The 12,692-nt window shown below is 47.5% G+C and overlaps 2 protein-coding genes across 7 annotated transcripts in view; both read right to left on the bottom strand.

Moving 5' to 3' along the window:
- Positions 1-1,579: 1,579 nt before the first annotated feature.
- LOC118396936 (GTPase IMAP family member 8-like) lies at positions 1,580-4,288 on the bottom strand. Its single transcript, XM_035791326.2, has 3 exons — positions 3,864-4,288; positions 2,343-3,068; positions 1,580-2,175 (listed from the first exon to the last, which is right to left on the bottom strand). Exons 1-3 carry the CDS (start codon positions 3,889-3,891, stop codon positions 1,613-1,615), a joined length of 1,317 nt encoding a protein of 438 aa, XP_035647219.1. The 5' UTR covers positions 3,892-4,288; the 3' UTR covers positions 1,580-1,612.
- Positions 4,289-5,441: 1,153 nt separating this feature from the next.
- LOC118397217 (ubiquitin carboxyl-terminal hydrolase 2-like) overlaps positions 5,442-12,692 on the bottom strand; it is a 42,346-nt gene continuing 35,095 nt past the window's right edge. For 3 of the 6 annotated variants that reach the window (XM_035791764.2, XM_035791765.2, XM_035791767.2), the window contains 9 exons: positions 11,259-11,385; positions 11,016-11,127; positions 10,366-10,476; positions 10,096-10,160; positions 9,539-9,642; positions 9,256-9,415; positions 8,778-8,882; positions 8,558-8,678; positions 5,442-7,578 (listed from right to left, as the gene is read on the bottom strand). In XM_035791764.2, the coding sequence (XP_035647657.1) occupies positions 7,494-7,578; positions 8,558-8,678; positions 8,778-8,882; positions 9,256-9,415; positions 9,539-9,642; positions 10,096-10,160; positions 10,366-10,476; positions 11,016-11,127; positions 11,259-11,385 (990 nt within the window). In that variant the 3' untranslated portion in view covers positions 5,442-7,493. The remainder of the gene's footprint in view (positions 7,579-8,557; positions 8,679-8,777; positions 8,883-9,255; positions 9,416-9,538; positions 9,643-10,095; positions 10,161-10,365; positions 10,477-11,015; positions 11,128-11,258; positions 11,386-12,692) is intronic. The other 3 variants (XM_052467368.1, XM_035791768.2, XM_052467367.1) reach the window with 2 other exon arrangements.

The raw sequence follows: 12,692 nt of genomic DNA, 5'->3' as shown, positions 1-12,692 counted from the left end.
GTGGTTATTTTCCTGACACCACACTCCGAGGGCCCTCACCTCCTCCCTGTAGGCCGTCTCGTCGTTGTTGGTAATCAAGCCTACCACTGTAGTGTCGTCTGCAAACTTGATGATTGAGTTGGAGGCGTGCATGGCCATGCAGTCGTGGGTGAACAGGGAGTACAGGAGAGGGCTCAGAACACACCCTTGTGGGGCCCCAGTGTTGAGGATCAGCGGGGTGGAGATGTTGTTACCTACCCTCACTACCTGGGGATGGACCGTCAGGAAGTCCAGTACCCAGTTGCACAGGGTGGGGTCGAGACCCAGGGATGACGAGTTTGGAGGGTACTATGGTGTTAAATGCTGAGCTGTAGTCGATGAACAGCATTCTCACATAGGTATTCCTCTTGTCCAGATTGGCTAGGGCAGTGTGCAGTGTGGTTGCGATTGCACAGCATTCTCACATAGGTATTCCTCTTGTCCAGATTGGCGTCGTCTGTGGACCTATTTGGGCGGTAAGCAAATTGGAGTGGGTCTAGGGTGTCAGGTAGGGTGGAGGTGATATGGTAGTCTAGTCTCTCAAAGCACTTCATGATGGCGGAAGTGAGTGCTACGGGGCGGTAGTCATTTAGCTCAGTTACCTTAGCTTTCTTGGGAACAGGAACAATGGTGGCCCTCTTGAAGCATGTGGGAACAGCAGACTGGGATTAGGATTGATTGAATATGTCCGTAAACACAACAGCCAGCTGGTCTGCACATGCTCTGAGGACGCGGCTGGAAATAACAGTGATCACATTTTCTCACAATTTTACAGTGTTAGTTTCATCGGTTGTTGTACAATGTGATAGAAAATACAGGAAAAACAATGTTGACTGCACTGTTTGCTGCCAAAAATGTTCAAGACTATTTATCTGTCTGGTGGGTATTACATTCAGTGTAAATAAACCTAATGTTTCAGCAGACTAAGCATAGCTTTAACTATTTGAGAACTATCAATTCCGTTGATATTGATAGTAGGTATTTCCTCGTTTACAAGAGAGAATCTACTGTGGCAATTTACTCTACACATTTGTATTAATGTAAAGCTTGTGTTGGTTGACTTACTTTTAATTTCCAATGTATTTAATACATTAATAAAAACTTAATACAGACTTAGTACAGATCATTTCTTATCAAAAGGGAAAAAGTAAGTATTCCTGAACTGTCTACATCTAACATTGGTAACTTAATCAAGCCAATCATGACTTAATTAATATAATCTATGTTTTCATTCAAATATAGTCTAATCAAGCAATGTCAAATTACAGCATGGTGATGTCACCATGGAAAGACCAAAACTATATCCCACCAAAACAGACAGAAGTTTCAGGTGGTTTTATCAAACATTATCCTAATTTTCACTATTTCACAGTATTATTCCAACCTCATGGTGTGGAAATATATATTAAACCCCATTTTTGGCTGCAGTTGACCTTTAAATTATTTGACTGGATACAGAGGAACATAGACATTTTGTTTTAGATAAGGCCATACAAGAACTTAATTTAAATAGTTTGGCGCAAATGACGTCAATGTATAATTTCAAACATTTTATATAACAGGGTGTTATCCGCAGAGGTGAATGATCCAGTGTCTACAACTGCTCCACCATCTGCAACAGCTCGACAACCTGGGTTAGATCGCCCTTAATATTGTTATCTAAGACATGGTACCTGTGAGAACACTTCGCCAGCAGCCCACGGAGGGGTTCTCCAGTCTTCTCAATGTGCTCCTCAATGGTTCTGCCTCTTAACTCATCACCATAGGTGAAAAGCACCATGGTGCTTCTCCATACCCCCTCACCCAAAACACTCAGGTATTTCTCCACAGCACACCTATCTTTCTCTGTGAAGGAGTCAACAGGTATGGCCAAGAGGAATGTACAAACTACCCCATAGGGGCACAGGGATGCACTGCCTCTCATCTCCAGTCTGACCTGCTTCGGTTTGGACAGACCGTAGAGACTCCAACCGGGAGTGTCCACCACCGTGACTGTCCTCCCTCCCACCTCTCCCTGTCCCACCACACAATGGACTGTTCTTTTGCCACTACTAAACTCTCTTCTGCCAAGAATGGTATTTCCTGCTGAACTCTTCCCAGAACATCTTCTTCCCAGCAGCACAAGGCCAAACGCAGCTGGCCTACATTTAGATGTCTCTGTCAGAAAAATAAACAAAAACATCTGAATACAGCCTGTGCAGTTATACAATGCTACTAAGTAGCCCAATGTTCTCTATTTGCAATGGTATTCTTTAACCTTTGCCACAAACATGCAAGTTTACACCCCAGCTCATCATTGAGCCTTGTGAGATCAGAGCACTTACCTATGGGTACCACTGCTGTGACCCGCTGGTTCTGCCTTGTCCTCATGTCCTGCATGACAAGCATTTCTATGTCCTCTCCCTGCTGTTTCCCTCCTCCCATCCTCAAGCTCTCTCTCACCTGGGTGTACAACCTCTCCTGTATTTCCCTTGGACGCCTATTTATCTCAACCATCCTATCAATCTTCTCCAACAGCAATTGGACCTGAACCTGTTTGTCCCTGGCGTGGCTGTCCAGAACATGGAACTTGTTCCCACACCTCTCCACAAGCCACAGGAGACTCTTGCCCTTCCCTCGGATGTGTTCCTCAGCTGAGGTTCCTCTTGGTATCTCAGCTCCGTGGGTGAGGAGCACTATAGCTCGCTGCCAGATAGGGGCCTGGATCTGCCTCAGGTGCTCCTCCATGGCCCTCCATTCTCCCTGACTGAAGTCCCCTATGGCAGAGACCACCAGGAGGATGGCATGGGGACCCAGGGAACAGAGGGACAGGGCTCGCCCCAGCTCCTGTGCCACTCTGCCAGGGGTGCTTCTCCAGACGTACCATCCAGGAGTGTCCACCACAGTCACCTGTCTTCCTGCAACAGTGCCCTTCCTCTTGGAGCTGTGACTTGTCATAATCCCTGTGTCAAATTCCCTCTTGCCCAAGATGGTGTTCCCCACTGAGCTCTTTCCACTCAGTCTCTCTCCAAGTAAAAGCAGGATCCGCTTTGAAATACATGGGTCTTGACCTAATATGGAGTTAAAGAGTTAAACACACCTCAAACGTATTTTATATCTATTCAATGCTTTCATTTCATTGAGTAACAACACATGATCTTATTAAGAAATAAGGCCCGAGGGGGTGTGGTATATTGTCAGGTCCTGACCTTAGTTTTTTTTTATGTCTCTGTTTTCGTTTGGTCAGGGCGTGAGTTGGGATGGGCATTCTATGTTTTGTATTCTAGGTTTTGTATTTCTGGTTTTGGCCTGGTATGGTTCCCAATCAGAGGCAACTGTCAATTGTTGTCTCTGATTGAGAACCATACTTAGGCAGCCTGTTTTCCCACTATGGGTTGTGGGTAGTTGTTTTCGGTCTCTGTATTAGTTACCAGACAGAACTGTTTCGGTTGTTCTTTTTGTTTACTTTGAATTGTGTTCAGTTCAGTGTAATAAAATGATGAACACTTACCAGGCTGCATATTGGTCCGATCCTTCCTACTCCTCCTCAGAAGAGGAGGAAAACCTTTACATATATGGCCAATATACCACAGCTAAAGGCTGTTCTTGGACACAGGCCTTAGCCGTGGTTTATTGGCCAAATATCACAAACCCTCGAGGTGCCTTATTGCTATTAGAAACTGGTTACCAACTTAATTAAAGTAGTAAAAATAAATGTTTTGTCATCCCCTTGGTATACGGTCTGATATACCACGGCTTTCATCCAATCAGCATTCAGGGCTTGAACCACCCAGTTTATAATTATAGCTAATGCATGTGTGGCACTATTAATGATACAAGAACAGAATAACAGTCAAAAGACTTACCAAGAGTGGTTGAACTGTGAGCTGCCATTTGAAGGTGCTACTCTTTGTTATGATTGAGAAGTGCAGTAGATTGCGACAGCCAAGTCCATGCTCCTGTGACTTACGTTCCGGCGATAACACAACTCTTCTCTTCCCTAGCCTGCTACATTGTGAAGAAGGTACCTCCCATTTGCTTCAAAAGTACCCATTGATTAGTATAACAAACCCTCTCTATGATAAGTGATATCGTAGACTAGTCATGCCCAAGGCATTCATAACAGTTCCAAATTACACTTTACAGTTCTTCAGAAGTCGTTCTAGTTAATATGCAACCAACCAGGCGTGTCATACGTGTGTTGATTCAAACACCTGTTCTTTCCGTGACATAGACTGACCAGGTGAATCCAGGTGAAAGCCATGATCCCTTATTTATGTTGAATGATGAATTGAGGCTGTTCTGGGGGGGGGGCTGCCGTGGTGTACTCAGTATGTTTACTGATATACTGTAGACTCAAAGCAAACAAGAGGTGAAAATGTACTTCCCACTATGTCTTTAAGAATGACTCCTCCCAGTGTTCTCTGTTGAGTGATGTCATCCATTGTAACCAGGGGGCAAAGTGAGCAGTACTATTCCTGGGTGTTGTACTTACACGGCATCAGCCCTCGGCAGGACAGTGACATCCATAGGCTACATAAATAGGTCTCAGCTAAGGGAACAACACCTCAGTCCAGGAGGCAAGTCTGGGATTCCCATAAACAAAGTGTTGAATGGCTGGGGGGGTGGGAGTCTCAATACAGGGAAATCATTTTAGAATACATGCCAATCAAGTGGACATACAGCATTGGATGAGCTTGGTGGTTTGTTACTAACGTGATCATTTAGTAGACCCTTTAATCCAGAGCAACAGAACTGTTAACCTCGTCCCCGGGCTAATTGTGTATAGCAGCTGAAAGGGGAAGTTAAACGGTATCTTTGTTTACAAGCAATGGGAGGAAGTGTTTGGTGAATGAGATTACAGCACGGTCAATATTGAAAGTGATACACATTCAGTATGTTAACCAAGCAGGAATTTAACCCATAGACCTGGTGTTGTTGGCACTATGCTCTGACCCATAGACCTGGTGTTGTTGGCACTATGCTCTAACCCATAGACCTGGTGTTGTTGGCACTATGCTCTAACCCATAGACCTGGTGTTGTTGGCACTATGCTCTAACCCATAGACCTGGTGTTGTTGGCACTATGCTCTAACCCATAGACCTGGTGTTGTTGGCACTATGCTCTAACCCATAAACCATTGCAACCACGGTCTTTGACCATTTAAAGCCACAACACGGGGTGCCTATATGATGTAGATGATGTAGATGATGGTAATCAAATATATATGTGAAGATCTGTTTGCTCAACTAGCCGCCCAAATAAAAAGCAAGTTGTTTTATAACGTGAATATGTTTTAAATTCGTACACAAGCATCCAGGCTATGTAAGGGCTATGTGCCTTGGCAGCACAATTTTAGACTCGTGTCTGTAATGAAAAAATATAAAACCCATAAGTGACTGAACATAAACACAACACAAAATACGAAACTAAAAGCCACATTTTTTTTAAATTAATTTATATATATATATAATAAATTCATGTGTTTTGACTGCCACTGTTAAAAAGTACGACTCGTATCACATGTAAGTCACCTGTAAGCATAATTAAGAGCCTTTCTCATTCACCTGTTAAATGAACTGAAAACACTAAACAGGTCTTTTCAGCACCACTGTAATAGTACATTCTCTATATTGCATCAGAATATAAAAATATACAGATATGTTTTTTTTGTTTGTGTGAAAACATTCTTCCCGTGTTGTTCAGTGGCATGACAATTGAAGGATGAACAAATCCATACGGACAAGATTGGGATCAATAGTGTGACTTCCTACGGGATCGTCCTTTCATTCACAGCACTTTAAAACATCAGTCGCAGCCACACTGAAGAAAATAACACAAGGTACAGGGCATCCTCTGAACACGTAGCACTCTCAAGAGGACAACCTGCCCCCCACCTTCAGAGAGGAAGATGCAGGACATAGAGAGAGAGAGAGCAGCAGTGAGAGGACAGAGTAGTACTGTACACAGCTGAACAGAGAAACTGGGATGAGACATTGCAGTGTGTCGGCAGGAGGGGGCACTCAGGTTTGTGTGAGCGGTGTGGTAAGAAGACTTTCTGACGGCTCCATATTGTTCTACTCCAACCTGTCAGCAGGGGGCGCTGCCGCAGTAACACCGTTCAGTTAATCTTCCACCGTGATGATGGTGGTAATACCAATACAAAAATCAACAAGAAAATCCAAAAACAAAAATTGAAACAATGTCTTTTAATATTGAGGCGATCTCGAACAAGAAGAGAAGAAGGTGCGGTCGGGGCGAGAGTTTGGTTTGTTGCAGTGCATTGAGAGGGACTTCGGAGACGATTGGTTTTTATTGCCTGGTGATGCTCCCCTATCTTAACCTAACACACATACTCTCTGAGACACACACACACACACGCACCACACTAGCACAGGCCGACTCCTCCGACCACCCTGCTCTCCAAGACAGAGAGAGAGCGATGTGGCAGAGAGAAAAGAGAGTGAGGAGGGCTGGGTTGAACAGCAAATGCAAAGATGACAGATTCCTGTAGTGTTTCCATAGTCTGAGGGTGGACGTCCAGCAGTAGAAGTAGCCTCTCTCTGTTGTGGATGGAGTTGGGGAGGGGGGAGTAGTAGCCTCTCTCTGTTGTGGATGGAGTTGGGGAGGGGGGAGTAGTAGCCTCTCTCTGTTGTGGATGGAGTTGGGGAGGGGGGAGTAGTAGCCTCTCTCTGTTGTGGATGGAGTTGGGGAGGGGGGAGTAGTAGCCTCTCTCTGTTGTGGATGGAGTTGGGGAGGGGGGAGTAGTAGCCTCTCTCTGTTGTGGATGGAGTTGGGGAGGGGGGAGTAGTAGCCTCTCTCTGTTGTGGATCGAGTTGGGGAGGGGGGAGTAGTAGCCTCTCTCTGTTGTGGATCGAGTTGGGGAGGGGGGAGTAGTAGCCTCTCTCTGTTGTGGATGGAGTTGGGGAGGGGGGAGTAGTAGCCTCTCACTGTTGTGGATCGAGTTGGGGAGGGGGGAGTAGTAGCCTCTCACTGTTGTGGATGGAGTTGGGGAGGGGGAGTAGTAGCCTCTCTCTGTTGTGGATGGAGTTGGGGAGGGGGAGTAGTAGCCTCTCTGTTGTGGATGGAGTTGGGGGGGGGGGGAGTAGTAGCCTCTCTCTGTTGTGGATGGAGTTGGGGAGGGGAGTAGTAGCCTCTCTCTGTTGTGGATGGAGTTGGGGAGGGGGAGTAGTAGCCTCTCTGTTGTGGATGGAGTTGGGGAGGGGGGAGTAGTAGCCTCTCTGTTGTGGATGGAGTTGGGGAGGGGGGAGTAGTAGCCTCTCTCTGTTGTGGATGGAGTTGGGGAGGGGGGAGTAGTAGCCTCTCTCTGTTGTGGATGGAGTTGGGGAGGGGGGAGTAGTAGCCTCTTGTGGATGTGATTAGTCCTAAAGGGCCTGGCTTTGCCCTCCTCCTCCTCCCGCCCGCAGTGCCCTCCACCTCCTCCTCCTCCCGCCCACCGCCCGCAGTGCCCTCCACCTCCTCCTCCGGGAGGCCCTCACATCCGCGAGGAGGAGGCCAGCTCGTAGAACAGCACGTAGGCGTCACTGCTGCGCACTTGGCTGGAGGACATTGGCGATACTCTGTGAGGGGAGAGAGGAAGAGGGGATGCATGTGAATGAGCTGTAATGTTGTTGACAGTCCTAACAGTGCAACGAATTGACAATATCATTGGAGAAATGCAATTATGTTGAACTGGGAACAGCCATATTGAGGCTCCCTTCCACTATGTCACAAAACCATGAAAATGGATGGTGTATTCAGACGGTTGTTTTCTAACAAAAGGTACTCGTTTTATGGGCAGAGAGTGTTGAGAGTAACCTTGCGTGGGTACTATCATACTGTGCATTAAGCATAGAGAAGGTTAAAGGAGGAAAGGGAGAGAAAAAACAGGAGAGAGAGAACTGCATAATGAATGAGAGCGGAGGAGCAGGGAAAGAAGACACAGGTAGCTGCTGAGAGAGAGAGAGAGAGAGAGAGAGAGAGAGAAGCAGATAGGCTCTCACGAGGCAATGAGTGGGAGAGAGGTGAGAGAGCGAGGAGAAGAGAGGGGGAGGCGGAGAGAGGGAGGAGGTAGGCTACTGCACACTTGACAGAATTTAGAGGAGGTACTGTTATTAAGAAAGCAAGTAGCTCTGGGTGAATGGTATGTAGCCAGCAAGCAGGACAGACCGACAGACGGACGGACACAGGCTCTTCATGTCCTCTCCCTGACAGTCTCTGCTCTAGCACTCAACATGAGGCCCAGCAGATCATTTGTTACACAGAGGTCCTACACTGTGGTGGTCCATTCTAAACAGCATCCTATTTCCTACTGTATAAAGTGGTGCACTACTGTTGACCAGACTAGTGATAAAAGTAGTGCACTAAAAATCGGAACAGGGTGCCATTTCAGATGTATGCAGTGAGGTGGAAGAGTGCTTGAATGTTCTCAACAGGAGAATTTCCAGTTCGAAGATTTCCAGTCGATTCAACGCAAATGAGCTCAGTTCTGAGCAGTATGGTTTGCTAGCAGAGCCTTGTGGGTAGTGTAGTGTCATAAAGGGAGAGGGAAAGACATACCTGGAGTCATTGAACGTGTACCATTCTCCCGAGGTGGGGTTGCGACAGTACGCTGTGTAGTGGCCGCCCATGGTCGTGCCTGAGTGATTGGACACTGCGTACAGGTTATAAACTGCATTTACTGTGGGGGGGGGAAAGGGACAGGGGACAGAGAGGAATCAGTAGAACGCCACTGTGGTACCTCGACGGACGATTCTACCCGACAGACGATGGTACTCACTGCTGTTTTCCGAGGCAAACTCCCTGAGGTCCAGTTTCTCCATGGGGAAGTTGACAAATGTGGACAGTTTGCTGGTTCTCCGCGCTTCAGAGAAGCGTTTCAGATCTGGACACGTAGGTGGGTAAAGGACAAAACAGTGCAGGGAGGAAGTGTCTGTAAATACACAGAGACGGGGGCTTCATATGGAACCTTGGGTGGGTTTCACATGAAGGTTGACATACATACATTAACACATAGGCAAGCCTCTATAGTAACAGAGAGCACTTCTAGGCTGGTCCCAGGTCTGTGTGTCTTAGTTGAACCATAACCAACTCCTCGGACTACAATTGTCTCATGCATGACGTGTTGGCATAAGCACATTATATACAGATCTGGGACCAGGCGTCAGCCAACTCCTCTCTCCTATATAACATCTAATGGGATAGAGGACTATCAGACCAACGGAGCCCACAAATATGAGCGGCTTGAGAAAGGATACGAAGCACTAAGATCTTGGGGAATTTCTGTACAGTGAACTTCTTTGTGCATCGTCTTCTGGCTTTACACCTGTAGCACGTTGGTTTTTCATCTCCGTCGAGCACATCCTCTTTGGTGAAGAGACTCACGCAGTCCATCAGACTCACTTCTCCGTAGCCCTTCTTGACACATAGACACAGGGCACATTTAGGCGACATAAAAACGCTGGGACTGTATGTGGGTCTGGTGAACGGTGAATGTGCAACACTGTGGGGAAGAAGCTGGTGTGCATTGTCGACACTGACCTTGGCGATGGGTAGCGAGAGATCCCAGAAGGGGTCAAAGACAGTGGAGCAGTAGCCACATGTGCTGCATGTCAACGAGCTCTTCAGCTGACCCACAAACAGGTCTGTGGAGGACAGGGCAGAAAGGGACCATTACTACCCCCTCACACACACACACACACACACACTCAGACACAGACAGACACACATGCATGCACGGCAGATTGGTGTTGCTTGCCATGAATCTTGCCCTGGAGGCAAAACTGAGCAATTTCCGCTAGATGGGCCAGCTGTAAAGTAAAAATTGCCTAGTTATATCATAAAAATGTATGATAACAAAAAGTAGCTTTTTGGTCTTCATTTAAGGTTAGGCATCAAGGTTAGTGATGTGGTTAAGATTAATTTGACTTTGTGGCAGTGCCAGCTAATGACCACTCTGCAGAGCTGCCCCCAGGGAAAGATTAATGACAATAAATGCCAACCTGCGCACACACGCACTACATCAACAGACGACACACAATTTATTAACAGCACAGAAGCGTTACTCAACCCCTGTGGGTGTTGATGCGTGCCCTTACCCACTACTTTGCTGTCCTCTCTCTCCAGGTACTTGCTCCACATTCTATCCCCTTTCTCTCGGTCACTGTGGGAGGGACGACCGGACAGGAGAGGGTGTGTCAGTATTCATGCTCACTGCTCCCACGCCCTCCCCTCGTGTAAACCCACGAGGCGTACTAATAATATGGGACATGCTGCAGCCCTGGCTTTGTCCTACTCTCCCAGTTAACATTCTCTTGACCGTAGTCGCACGGTCGTTCACGGAGAGAGAAAGAGCAGGAGACACTCACGGCAGGTGGTCAAAGTCCTCCGAGCTGCCCCGCGGCCGCACCGTGACCCGGTTTACCTCGTTGTGCAGCCCGTCCAGCAGGAAGCGCAGGAACTCCTGGGCGTCCTGTTGGCTGGAGGGATGGACACAGACAGACAAAACACATTTTTGTTACGCACTGGAAAATCATCTACAATACCATTACTGATACAAAAGGTATTGGATTCGGAGTGCCTCTGAAATGGCAACCTATTCCCTACAGATGTAGGATCTTAGGAAATGTCAAACTTTCATGCATTTGAAGTTTTAAAAACGCTTCTGAAGTTTGTCATTTCCACTTTGAAATTACTGACTTGATTTTCCCTTACGAAAAATGTATCAACCTCTACAAAAATGTCTGTTAATTATAATCCACACAATAATTCACATTTCCTGTTGCGGCAGAATTATTCTCCTGCTGTAGCAAACTGGCTCAAATTAAGATCCTACATCTGTATAAAGTGCACACATGTTACACCAAGACCCATAGGGCTCTGCTGTTGTCAAAAGTAGTGCACTATATAGGGAATAGGGTGCCATAGGGCTCTGGTCAAAAGTAGTGCACTACATGGGGAATAGGGTGCCATATCACAGGTAGCCTTGGTGAATAGCTAGTTGAGGAACAACACATACTTGTATCCCACAAATCGGGGGGCATATCTCTGGATCTGAGTTTTGAACTCTGAGGGGCCGACCGCCTCGCTGCTCGAGGACGTCCACATGGTCTGGAGGAGCTTGGCAAATTCTAGAAGCACAACCAGGAAGATAGATCAGATTCCCTCGGAATAGGGGTAGACATTGTAAAATGGGGGACTGGCTGGTAAATACTATGTTCAGCATTCACTGACAGCAGGGGACTTAGGCTAGCTGTCTCACCCTCCATGAGGGTCCCAGTGTTGGTGCGGCTGTTTTTGTTAAGGTCGCGTCGGTGGGAGTTGTGCAGACAGTAGTCCCGGAGGTTGTGCGTGTTGCTGAGACACTGCAGGATGGAGTTCATGAAGCACTGTAGAGACACACACACACACACAGTCTTTAGAAGAGGGTTAAAACACACACACTACCATGCTGTTTGTGGTGCAGAAAGTTACAGCTTCAATATCGAGATTGTTGAGAAATATATATATTTTTTTAAATTCCTGCATACACAATAATTTGACAATTACGGTTTCAATGTTGAAGACAAATGTGCAGAGGTGAAATCGTGTCTGCTGAAGTTATTTTTAGATATTTGTTTGTTACATACATGCATGCATGGAGTGGCAGGTAGCCTAGTGGTTAGAGCGTTGGGACAGTAACCGCAAGGTTGCTAGTTCGAATCCCCGAGCTAGATCGAATCCCCGAGCTGACAAGGTAAAAATCTGTCACTCTGCCCCTGAACAAGGCAGTCATTGTAAATAAGAATTTGTTCTTAACTGACTTGCCTAGTTAAATGAACAATTAACATCACATGTTACACATGCTAGCATGGGGAAAACAAGGAACAGCGGGTTGAGTGAATGAAAGGTAGCAGGGATAGAGAGGGTGAGAGACAGTCAAGTCCCCCAGCCGGTGCAGAGTGCAGCAGAAACACTCTGATAAGGTTACTGTGCAAGTAGACAGTTTATTTTGGGACCCATCCTTCTCCCTGTTGCCTGGCAAATGCCCCCTCCCCTGTCCCCTCCCCTCCTGTTTGTAGAGCCATGAGATGGCATGGCACATGCCCCCCTCCCCTGTCCCCTCCCCTCCTGTTTGTAGAGCCATGAGATGGCATGGCACATGCCCCCCTCCCCTGTCCCCTCCCCTCCTCCTGTTTGTAGAGCCATGAGATGGCATGGCACATGCCCCCCTCCCCTGTCCCCTCCCCTCCTGTTTGTAGAGCCATGAGATGGCATGGCACATGCCCCCCTCCCCTGTCCCCTCCCCTCCTGTTTGTAGAGCCATGAGATGGCATGGCACATGCCCCCCTCCCCTCCTGTTTGTAGAGCCATGAGATGGCATGGCACATGCCCCCCTCCCCTGTCCCCTCCCCTCCTCCTGTTTGTAGAGCCATGAGATGGCATGGTACATGCCCCCCTCCCCTGTCCCCTCCTGTCCTGTTTGTAGAGCCATGAGATGGCATGGCACATGCACCCCTCCCCTGTCCCCTCCCCTCCTCCTGTTTGTAGAGCCATGAGATGGCTTGGCACATGCCCCCCTCCCCTGTCCCCTCTCCTCCTGTTTGTAGAGCCATGAGATGGCTTGGCACATGCCCCCCTCCCCTGTCCCCTCTCCTCCTGTTTGTAGAGCCATGAGATGGCATGGCACATGCACCCCTCCCCTGTCCCCTCCCCT

This window comes from Oncorhynchus keta, chromosome 18, assembly GCF_023373465.1.
Source record: "Oncorhynchus keta strain PuntledgeMale-10-30-2019 chromosome 18, Oket_V2, whole genome shotgun sequence".
Lineage (NCBI taxonomy): Eukaryota > Metazoa > Chordata > Actinopteri > Salmoniformes > Salmonidae > Oncorhynchus > Oncorhynchus keta.
This window is presented reverse-complemented; position numbering and strand designations above follow the sequence as displayed.

Excerpts from the sequence above, each read along its gene's own strand:
- LOC118396936 (XM_035791326.2), bottom strand. The coding sequence starts at position 3,891 with ATGGCAGCTCACAGTTCAACCACTCTTG. Across the intron at positions 3,069-3,863 it reads TCACAGTTCAACCACTCTTG|GTCAAGACCCATGTATTTCA; the intron begins GTAAGTCTTTTG and ends ACTCCATATTAG. Across the intron at positions 2,176-2,342 it reads CACAGCAGTGGTACCCATAG|AGACATCTAAATGTAGGCCA; the intron begins GTAAGTGCTCTG and ends TTTTTCTGACAG.